This window comes from Procambarus clarkii, chromosome 45 (assembly GCF_040958095.1).
Source record: "Procambarus clarkii isolate CNS0578487 chromosome 45, FALCON_Pclarkii_2.0, whole genome shotgun sequence".
Lineage (NCBI taxonomy): Eukaryota > Metazoa > Arthropoda > Malacostraca > Decapoda > Cambaridae > Procambarus > Procambarus clarkii.
Window position 1 is genome coordinate 9,899,325 of NC_091194.1, and position 12,255 is coordinate 9,911,579.

The 12,255-nt window shown below is 37.7% G+C and overlaps 1 protein-coding gene across 6 annotated transcripts in view; it reads right to left on the reverse strand.

The window, feature by feature from the left end:
- LOC138349680 (protein bicaudal C homolog 1-like) overlaps positions 1–8,355 on the reverse strand; it is a 28,137-nt gene extending 19,782 nt beyond the window's left edge. The window contains exons 1-7 of one of the 6 annotated variants that reach the window (XM_069301389.1): positions 8,335–8,355; positions 7,735–8,222; positions 5,599–5,775; positions 3,612–3,844; positions 2,435–2,563; positions 561–673; positions 330–438 (exon numbers count right to left, since the gene is read on the reverse strand). In XM_069301389.1, the coding sequence (XP_069157490.1) occupies positions 330–438; positions 561–673; positions 2,435–2,563; positions 3,612–3,844; positions 5,599–5,775; positions 7,735–7,786 (813 nt within the window). In that variant the 5' untranslated portion in view covers positions 7,787–8,222; positions 8,335–8,355. Of the gene's footprint in view, positions 1–329; positions 439–560; positions 674–2,434; positions 2,564–3,611; positions 3,845–5,598; positions 5,776–7,734; positions 8,250–8,334 lie in introns of those variants that run through there. The other 5 variants (XM_069301392.1, XM_069301393.1, XM_069301388.1 and 2 more) reach the window with 5 other exon arrangements.
- Positions 8,356–12,255: the final 3,900 nt, after the last annotated feature.

Sequence of the window (12,255 nt, forward strand, 5' to 3'; positions counted from 1 at the left end):
ACTTCTGAATACCAGATATCTATGCTCTTCTTCATTATCAGCATCATCTGCTAAATTTATTGAATGGCAATTCATTTAAATTAGCTTGCTTCTCAAAGTATTACGACCTGTATTAAACAACCCATTTTTTTAATTCATCATATTTTTGTAATATATTTTGACAGACTTTTTAAGAACTGATAAAATTTTTACCAAATAAAAAAGTAATTATAGTATTCAACTGAAGTCAGGATGACTTTTTAAACAATTTCTGTATACTAATTATCCACTAACATTCTTATAATTTTATTTATAAAATTACATATACAATAAAACTGTCTTCCACTTACTACAATATTTTGTCGGGCAAGGTAAACATTATCAATGGCTCCTGAAATGGTGACTGTCGACTTCTTCAAAGGGGGAAGGGAAAGGTCATTACTGTCAGGAAATGTTATCCTGTAAAATAAGGAAAGCAGCTCAATACATAATGAAAATAAATTGGTAACAATTTTCTTTATTCCACATATAAACAAAAAGTTACCTATGTAAAGAGAAAATTGGAAATGTTGTCTACTGACTTTGTTGCAGTGCGCTGCATGATGCGCTTCAGTGTCTCATTGTTACGTCCAAGAACGAAGGAGTGGTGTTGTGGAGAGATCTCCACTGTCATCTGCACAGGCATTTGATGCTGCTGACAGAAAATACACGTGCATGTGTCACTTATCCACAATATACCCTCAAAATTGCACAATTTTAAGCATGGCAGGTTTTGATAGTAAACACGAGAAGGGTTCCCCATTGGAAAAGGTTTTGGGATACAAAGTACCTGTATTCAATAATAATAATAATAATAATAATAATAATAATAATAATAATAATAATAATAATAATAATAATAATAATAATGTTATCTGAATTGTTACTGCATCCAAACAATGCTGCCCAGACAAGTATGTTGTGTAGCAATTCCACAATGATGACCAGAAAAGTAGTACATGTAGCAAAGTGGTCTGCAATCCAGGTGTCCTTGGCTCAATATCTAGGGACCGGGTTTAATTCCTGGGCATAAAAAAATGCCCACCGTGTTTCTTTTCACCTGACCTCTTCCTGTAGCGGTAATTGGTAATCGAATTATGCAATTACTTCGGAAGGTCACATAGTGGGCACAGAAGCAATTACTTCGGAAGGTCACATAGTGGGCACAGAAACTAGAATACCAACCTAACAACTGAGGGGGTTCTTTAATTTAATAGTTATTATAATAAGAGCAAGTATCCTCTACAGGTATCTTGGGCCTGATAACAGCAATTTAAGTCACAGGGTTGGCAGCTGGTAAGTTTGCTTGAGACGTTGCTAAGAAAGCATACCTCCCAAAAGTAGGTGTAGGTAGTAGAAAGCACACCTCCCATATCAATTTCAGAGGCATGCCGGACTGACTGTATACCAGGTGCAGATACACACCTGTGCAGCTACATTAAGAAAATCTAGAATGCTGTTACGATAATACCTAACAATTACAGCACTGAATAGCCACATGAGAATGACTATAGCTCCCATGCTTTACCTGGAATCTCAAGTATGGATGGAGGGGGGGACCTGGGGGTGTGTGTAGATATGGGCTAACAATTAAGGGGTTCTTTAATTTAATATAGTTATTATAATTAAATTATCAAAATTGCTTGCCATTATCTTTTTTTTCTTATGAAGCACACAAAACACGAGTTATTTTGTTGTTACCTTTTTAAGTACTGTACATCATATGCACTACATTTACATGTATATACACACACACATAAATCTTAAGTACCACCCATTATAAAAATACTTAATGAGCAGTTTGAAATGGAGCCTACATTTTCCCTATGACCTGAGCCTATTTCTAGCTTTTCACAGCCCTGATCTAGATCATTTAAACACGACAATTTAAAACATTTATGCCTACATCATGAAATGCTGGGAAGAGGGAGCAATTGAACAAATGAAAAATTGCAAATCCAATTTTCATTTAAGGTACAGTAATGTCAAAGGTTTAATAAGGGCCATTAAAAACATTTTCCACCTAATATATATTTTTTAATGTACACAGAAAATCATGTTAATTCCTGTTGCCAGAGACAGGAAGCCCATACTTTGACATACAAATCCCTCCCTAGGCTACTGATCTTCTGCAGGATGAAACCCGGAACACTTGCATGCCTCCTGGGTATTGTACCCATTTTATTGCTACGTGATCAGAGGCATCAGCTGAAAGGAAACCTGTACAATTGTTCAGCCTGCCCAGGAATAGCGTCTCCCACTTGGTTGTGAGCCGAGGACGTAGACCACTGTGCTATATGATCCCCGATTAACAGAGATGCTATGTATGGGTATATTGGAATGACTTGGGTAATAGACAAGAATTGTGGAGACTTGAATAGGGATTCTTCACCGACCTAAGACCAGATCTACTTACTGCAAGTGTGTCACAATATGCTTGCAAGATGTACAGTGTTGCCTCCTTCACACGCACAGCATCCCATTCACTTCCCCGTACTGATCCAACGATGAGGGGCGAGATGTCATCGGTTAACTTCAAGTCAACCTAAATAATTTTTAAAACCTTATTTAATTAATAGTCAAATTAAATAAATTTCAATGTATTACAGGAATAAATGGGATAAAAAAAATTATATTTTCACAATAAATAAGTACCATACAGTATTATAATAAGAAAATATTTCAAATAGGCCTAAACTATTTTCACTCGTGGCACTAGAGTAAATTACAGTACAGTATTGTATTTACAATATTGTATTTAAATCCTAATTGTATAAACAATTAGGATTTTTTTTTAGTGTTATGCCAATAATATCCATTTATTTTGTGCAGCAACATGATTTTTACACCAGTTTTTAAGTGGAATATATATATATATATATGGTGTGTTTAAGCACTTAACATGGGAGTATGGGATGGTGGGGGGAAGGGTTGAGGTATACAAGGACAGCTGACTTACCAGTTACATTGCTATCAATAAAAAAGTAATCATTTATTCACAAATTTTCCTGTAACATACACCATCACTTACACTAGTGATAATTTAAATAGGCACATTTTCAAAAATAAGGTTCATATTTTGCTTCCTGATATATAAAAATTACAAACACTACAAAACTGTACAACACAAAAATTGCTAAGACAATAAATGCAAAGATATGCAATTTTGGTGAACCACTCCAGCTATGAGGAGAGAGAGGTTGGAGGCATTACATGTGCTAAAACTAGTAGACAGTAAAATTATAATTGCAACAAAAAATTACAAAATGACAAAGTTGATTATTAGGCATTTTTGAAACCCATTATTTTGAGAACAGTAAGCCAGATTAAAGCTAAATTAGCAAAACTTTTAAAACATTAAAATTATCTTTTGAACAGTGATATTCAGATGATTATCTGATTATCCCCCTCCCCCCCTTGTTTATGTTTAATGAGAATGTAGAGGATGCCAAAACCGTTTCATGCATCAGACGTAATTACGCTCTGGTGATTACAGAGGCAGTGTCTGGAAGCAAAAAACAAGCAAAAGAATTACAGTGCATAGAAAATGAAAAATTACAATATGGCTAATAATTGTAATAAAAGTAACATACTTGCACATTATAAGTGTTCTCGACGTGAATTATCAGCATATTAGGGTCAGATATGCTGATGAACTGTGCACTTGCTGAGAGAGAGAAGGTAAAGATAAGAGGTGTTAGCTCCCGGATGGCTCCCCGTGCCTCTTCCAGCCCAGCTAGCTCCTCCCCACGACTGTTGATCGACACCTGATTACTTTTCCGAACTTCACTGTTCTTGTTACCATCAGGGAAGTGGATACTCACACCTACAAAGCCCAAGACACTAAGCTTTGAAAGAGCAATTTTCTCTCTCTTTACATACATGAGAAAATTTCAAATACTGTACAGTGCACCCCTAATTCGGTGAATCTCTGGTTAGGAGACACTTTTCAGTCCAGATTTACTCGCCCAATTCAACAAACTCTGGTTCGCTGAAGCGGGGGACATGCAAATTTGCTTTTGGGATGTTAGGACAGTTCACAAACTGCTGGAAAACTTACCCATCATATCAAGTTAAAAATTAAAGGTTTCCTTAATGAAATCAGCCCAGTGTGGTAAATATTAGTGTATTAATGGTAACTCTTAATATGGCTCTAATAACATTTTTGATGATTTTTGTACAAAGACACAGTCAGGAGGAGTTGGGCGCCTTGGAAAAACCATTTAGCACATTTAAAACAAAATTCTGTGGGTCATTTTAATTTTTACATTTACCCAATTTTTGTTCATATATACTGTAAGGGCCTCCTGGATCAATCTCTGGTTGCAGCGAATTGTGGTTGGTCCAAAATAGTTCGTTGAATCAAGGGTGCACTGTATTAAAAACATGCTCACAATCTACCAATTTCCAGAAATTAAATTTTTAACCTGTATTGTTTTACTTATATACAAAAATGTTCACTGGGTTTTTGAATACATAACATTATTCTTATATTCTTGCAAGGCCACTAATATGCATTGCATTTTGAGAATTTTTAAAATTAGTACTGTACCTTGAAAATATAGGCATGGATAAGATTTCTCCATTATGAACACATTTTCAAATGACTGACAATCTTAATAAATCTTATTATCTTTTAAAAGATTGTTAACCCTACTACACCTGCACAGTCAAAGGTACCATACTGTGCTAGATAGGAACCAACTTTAAACACTGGCTCCGCTACCTCATACACATTTACTAATTAAAAACAAGTACTATTCACAAATTAACTGGGTACATAGTACAGGTGTATAATTCAATTATGCAGTACAGGTACTGTAATTTCAGATTTGAAGTAACAGACTGCATGCCAAGACCCTTTAAATCTATGGTTTAACCTGTAAAGCATGAAATATGGTTGGAATCTAGTCAATTTTAAAAAGGAATTGAAAACCCGTGTCTACTTGTGATGTCCAAGTACAGTATCTTGGTAGTACGTTGGTTTGTATGGGCAAGTTCAGGCTCTAGACCAACCACTAGGATTGACGGCATATTAGATCAATGTACAAGTTGTCTCAAGACTGCGTATTAGTGGCTTTATACAAGCATTATGTACCTACATATACTCTACTATCATGGTTCTTGTGAATGAATATTATGTAAATGCTGTACAGTAATTATAATAATGTCATGTTTTATTACAAAATTATCTGATCATGTCTATCTCACCTTTGCAGCATAATGCCTATTTAGTCATGTGAAAATTATATTGACCTGTGGGCTACAAGGTGACATCTTAGCTGATCGAACTGACATTAGTAAATTTCTTTAGTACATTGCTAATGAACCCGTCGCCAGGAAAAGCTCAAAGTTGGTCGATCCAGAAGTTAGATCTTTAGTATTTCTAGGCATGCCTATGAAGATTCCTGAATAATGACATGCTTTTACACCACCTATCACATGTTGTATTGATTTCTATGGTATATATTCATAAAATATTGCTAGTGTTAAGTTAGTAGATAACCAGAAAAAGAAAATGTGAAGCATTTACTCAAAGGAAACTTCACTTTACATTCATTTAGACTTGGTGAACTCTACCTGTTCGCTTAACAACTGGCTGAATTGTGTTTCCTCCTTTGCCAATGATGTGGGAATGGTGTGTCCAAGACACGTCAAGCTTCATTGTCACCTTATTGTGTGGTTCTAATTCTTGCCTTACCATTGCACCAGCAAGTCTGACTGCCTCTGGCAAGCCCACCACTCGGACATGCGGATCTGCAACAAGTTAACTTTGTCAAAACTTTTGCATTACTCCTCCCACTAGGGCCAAGCAATCACACAGAAGTCAATAGTCAATACTGTACTGTACCACAAACAAAAATCATTCCCCAGGCAATAACAATGAAAATACTTTACCAAAATGGCCAATGACCATTTATACCTATACAAGTCAAACCTATTTTTTACCTTCATTTAGGACCCCCAACAAGACTACTAAATTTCCGTTATCTGTGACATTAAGGCTGTTGGTCTTATGATTCTCTAGGTCAACTACAGATCTTCTCCAGGTTTTAATCTACAAGAATTGCCTAACTCCCAGTTACTTATTTACCTGTTTGGTAAACAATGAAAGGAAACCATGCCCAATCATTTCTGTCCTGCCCAGGGACTGAACCTAAGGAACCCTGGGTCATTTGCTGAGGACAGACTAAGTTTTTCCAACATTCAGTTCATTAAAATTAAGAGAGATTATATTGGGTTAAAAATATGGCACATATTACAATAATAGTGGGAAAATTCCCATAAGTTGGCAAACTTAAACACTGCACTGTGCATAGCACCTTAAGGTGCTCAATGGGTGATTTAAATATTTGTTGAATTTAGAAATATTTTAATGTTTTTTCACTTTCTGATTTCAAATTAAAATTCTTGAATTTGGCAATATTTTTTCTTTGTTTTTAATTTTCATTGTAATGTTAATAATTCATTAACAACTACACCACAAATTTGTCACAGGTGCACAGTGCAAGGGTTAAGAGATGTGTCTTGCAATATTTGGACAACATTAACTCTTGCCACTTTGATGTACCAATGCACTGTAATTGAGAATAATATGCATATATTTTATTTCTGTAAGCAGAAAGTTGTTCTTGTAAACTGGATTAGACACACTTAAAGCTTTATGTGAACCAAACATTAGTTGATTTAATGAGGTTTTTAATGTTTCATATTGACAAAATGCAAGAAAAATAAGAATAAAATAATTATAATATTATCTGATTACATTTTGTGTGTGTGTGGATAGGCAGGCAAGAGGGTTACTCAGTAGACAAAATATTGAAGTTCTTGCAAGATAGGATGAAGTGTAACATTATGGTTTATGACTTATGCTATGGGATGTGAAAAAATTGTTTTACTGAGAATTATATCAACTATATATAATATAGTATTTTCCCTTGTAAATTGATGTAAATATGATCTTTATATTGTGCATTATTTAATAAAGAAAAAGAAACTTTCAAGTTACTAACAATGATTTCTAAAATCTGGAACTTCCAGCTTTAAATACACAAGAAAATCACACTAATGTGATAAATTGATTCTCATTAATGTATCACGTTGGTGTAATTATCTCTTGTAACTGAAGTATTTGTTAGTGTGGCACTGATGCTCCAGGGTCTTTATATGCAACTTCCTAGTTTAGGAAAAATCTATTTGCAGACATTCAAATCCTCCTTTATCAACACTATATATTCCTCAAACCACCGGGTATAAGGACGTAATTCCCGTTAGCCATTTCCTTATTTAATAAGACGTTTTAGATCATTTATAATCATAAGAGATTATGCACTGCTTTGTGGAACCCAAGACTATTAGTATGCAATTACTGTAACACTGAAGATAATGTGACAGGCCTACATAAGTGATTATTAAGCACTAAGCTCTAGTAGTCTAGTAGCCTGTACTTTAAGCCACACAGCGGCCCCGCCTACCACATGGCGAGTCGCTAGTGTGAAAACGTGTTGCAATCACTAGAAATACTTACATAATTTCTGGAAGCTTTGCATTAGATTAATAACCGACATGAGGGGGGTGTTACCACAAATATGCACTGAAGGGAATTATAATCTTTCATAAAGCAGCGCAATAAAATGGCGATAAACAAGTTAAAACGTGAAAGACGTCATGGCTTGCCCTGTCCTACAGCATCATGCACAAGTTGCCCAGACTTACCATCGTCATCAGACGGCAGGTCAATCTCTATGTCTCCGGCGAAGATATCCATCCCCGAGGTCACTAGGTGGAGGAGGGGCGCAACACTACACAAATTAGTATCAAGACTGCGGTTTGAGACTCGTCTGTGTCAGGCCAGGTTCCTCCCACACTCCAGGCTCGGCCATTCCAAGTTACCACACAGCGCCTACTCTCTCTCTCTCTCTCTTCCCCTCTTCTTGGCCTCATCAACACACTTTACATTTACTGAAGTGGTGTGATGGGCACATTCTCCACGAACACTGTCAACCACACACCGGCCACGCTAGTCTTCAGGCCCTGCGCCTCGCTGGCCACCTTAATGTCTCTCACTTGCACGCTGTCAAACCCTTCAACGCATAATTCCCTCCCACGAAATACAGATCCCTCTTGTACATGTGTATGATCTTCAAAATGCTGTCAAACCACACTGGCAAGCCTTTAAAAGTAAAACTAATTTGCTATAGCTTCTGAAAAAAAAATAATTATTTAAAGTGGCTTGTGAAAACGCAGGCACAAAACAATACCCGTATCAAACCAGTTACAATTATTTGCTATTCTAAACGCACGCGGGCTAACAACCTCGTCTTCCAATGAAACTATCCATGTGTCTGGCATGGGATCTACTCTCTATAATCAGCATGTGTTATCTTGCGTAGGCCATAGGCAAGCCGCAATCATATCAATACCTTATCTTGCGTAATAATCTATGCCACTTTACAGTTATCTCTAAACTCCAGATAACACAGAGGCACTTTAAATCGTGTTGTGTACATCCTCAGGTGTGACAAACCATTTGTTAAATTCCCATCTTGGCAAGAGTTATTACAGCCTGTGGCAGTGGCTGAATTGGTCTTCTCCCCCGCCCCTCCCCACAAAAATTTTTCTAAAAGATGATTATCGTCTCCAACACAGTAGCTGCCTGAAGTTGATAAACACATCTTGCCATTTTTAACAAAATATCGGCATGATGATGATTGATTAAGATTAAGCCACCCAAAAGGAAATGATGGTTCAGAGGTGCTTTTAAAGTTAGAGATCTAAACATATGAAGTTTAATACTGTAATACTAATTACACAGTGAAACATTTGAATAGCCGCTGTATTTATTTAAAAATCAAAATTTGTATTGTTTTTTGTTTTGAGCCAAAATTTTGTATTTTATTCTCAGTTATTATATCATCAGCTATTTGTTATTATATCATCATCAAACGACACAAATTCAAATCCCTTTATATTTGCGATTGGTAAAACCTGTACATATTAAAATACATGACACATTGCTAAGATATTTTGTATAAATTATCGGCCATTAACCGCAGCCATTTTTTTCTAACTATCCGCCATTTTGTTAATCTAGACGATGCTACCTGCTAGACGGCAAGAGATGCAGGCACGCTTCCCTACCCGCCTCTGCTATTTCAACCCTCCTAATATAATATTACTTACAGAAATGCAGTCAACAATGTTCACCCTGTAATACTATATTCATTGTGCAGAGGGCACGAATAAAACCCTCAAATCCCAAACTAACATTCCTAAGCCTAGTATAGTCATTTGGGCTAATTCAGTGTTACAAAACTTAACTTTTTGGGGCCCAACGGTCCATTTTTTTCTACGTTAGACCAAATAGCTGTTCCAAGTGTTAACATTGCAGGAAGATGGGCCGAGTATTTCAATGGTCATTAAGTTACGGTCATAACTTACTCGGCCCAACTGCTGATCTTCCCCCAGGATGCAACCTACAACAGTTGCCTAACTCCCGGATGAATATTTTATGGCGAGGATAACAGCCATCAGGCGAGAGGAAACTTGCCCAGCCACTTTTGTCCTGCCTGAGGATTGAACCCGCGCTCCCGGGTTATGAGCCGAGGATGTAGATCACTGTTCTACATCACTGGACTGGACTGATAAAAATTAACTACAAGAGAGTGTAAGGATGGAAGAGGATGAGGAGCCATATACCATCTCCCCCCCCCTCCCTCCCTCCCTCTATCAAAACCAGCCTAACCAAGTGGTTTGGTTAATATACAATATTAACTACGTCTCTCGGACGTAGGTTCGAATCCTCGTCACGGCCCTTGTGAATGTTTATACAATATTAATTTTCCTTTCCTACTAGTATGTTTTATGTGACTAGTGGGAAAGAAAAACCTTATATAAAGGAATGCTACTGCCTTGACCAGGAAAAGGGTCTGGCATGCCAGCGTAGGAGGGGGGGAGGTTACACCAAGGGGGTCTGGTATATAAAGAATTGCCTATCCGCTTATGAAACCTGTATAACTTTTCTTAATCGTGGCGGCATAATTTGTATTAATGCATGCAGACTAGAGACACTATGATCGAAGAAAGTCTAGTCTAATCTAGTCTCCGTGGTGTAGTGGTAAGACACTCGCCTGGCGTTCCGCGAGCGCTATGTCATGGGTTCGTATCCTGGCCGGGGAGGATTTACTGGGCGCAAATCCTTAACTGTAGCCTCTGTTTAACTCAACAGTAAAATGTGTACTTGGATGAAAAAACGATTCTTCGCGGCGGGGATCGTATTCCAGGGACCATAGGATTAAGGACTTGCCCGAAACGCTACGCGTACTAGTGGCTGTACAAGAATGTAACAACTCTTGTATATATCTCAAAAAAAAAAAAAAAAAAAAAAAAAAAAATGTACAGGTTTCGTAAGAGTGCATAAATCATGGTCAAGATTTGTACCTTATAATTTTAACCTGTCATCTCACTATGCACCGTAATAATTACGTTTTCTACAACGGATAGTTATCTGCCTCCCTGCGTTGCGATTCAAACAAGTCGTCACCGAAGCACTGTTCGAGCAGCCCGTTCTCCTGAGCGTTCCCAACGTCACAAACTGTTTTACTAAATTACCCTAACCTAACCCGAGGACTCGCGAACAGAGAATGGTGCATCAAGTCAATTTCTGAGATGCTACCATTTTCAGTACATCAGATTTTAACCTTAGGGGAATAAGTAAAAATGCTATGTACTAGTCTGGAGAATGAGTTGTTCGAGAAATGTTCCCCATTCATAAACGGGGGGGTTTGGCGGGTGCATGGAATCACTTTTGGGTCTGTTTGGAGGACGGCCTGCAATGAAAACCCGTTTACACACCACAACTGATTTCGTTCGAATACTTCCGGAACAGGTGCTTTGATGAATTTTGTTCGAGTCACAACGCTATAAACAACCCGTCCTCCAAACAAAGACCCAAAAGTGATTCCATGCACACCCGCCAGACCCCCTGTTTATGAATGAAAAAACTGTTTACACACAACTGATTTCGTTCGAACACTTCTGGAACAAGTGCTTCACTGACGAATTTTGTTCAAACCACAACACTGTAAATGTTTCGCCCACGTACAACAAATACAAATAATTGCAAACAGAACCTAACCTATGCCTATATATATGCACAATATGCTATTGTAATATTAATTTATATTTGAGAAAATTCCCGTTTTGAATGAATAGCATGAAAAATTATAAATGCGTCTGTGGGGTCGACCGCTGGATGAAATGGACCAGAGCCGAGGACGGGTTGAAATAATCGCCAACAGAGCCTAAACACCTAACCTAACCTATGCCTATATATGCACAATATGCTATTATAATAATTTATATATGAGAAAATTCTCGTTTGAAATGAACAGCATATAAAAGTTTATGAATGCGTCTGAGGGGTCGACCACTGGATGTAATGGACTTGAATCGAAGACGGGTTGCATTAGGTGAGAGTTGTGTGTAAACCTTTTCTCCCATTCATAAACAGGGAATTTGGAGGTTGGATTAACAAGCATTTTCCCTTTGATGAGGGGGACGGGCTGCTGTAATACTGTTATGCGAGTTGGCAAGGTTCGTACACTTCTGGTTCAACTTGTCCTCTCCAATCTTTACGTCAAAACCCTCAACGTCAAAATGTTTACTATAAAGCATAGCAGCAAAATTGACGGGCTGGTCTGTTACGTTTCCTATTCGTGTGTTCACAGGTTTGGGTTGGGTTAGGTACGTTTAGTACATCATTTTATGACGTGGCAATTAGCGAGGACGGGTTAAGCAAAAGCAAATCGAATTTGACGCTCGTCAAGCCGTGAGAACGGTTAGTACAAACACACAGACTATAAATTTGGAACTCTTGCATAATTGAGTGATCCTTGCCACATGGCTGAAGGCTCTCAGCCTGGGAGTGCAACCTCTTAAGTTCCATCGTAGCCTCACGAAATATTTTCAAACTACGAGGCAAAGTATCTTCACTGCTCATATGATACACTTTATTTTACCTCTACGCAATATCTCATTTTATCCTATTATAAACATTCACATATCTACCCAAAATATTAAATCTTCAGACCAGCAGGTTTTTAATATAAGATGGCATCACTCCCCCTCCCACCACGACTCCCCCTAAAACACGCAGCTCCCTCCCCTACAACACCCCCCTACTTGCAACATACACCCCCCTCCTACATCCTGGTTGGTGTAGTGACCACTGACAGT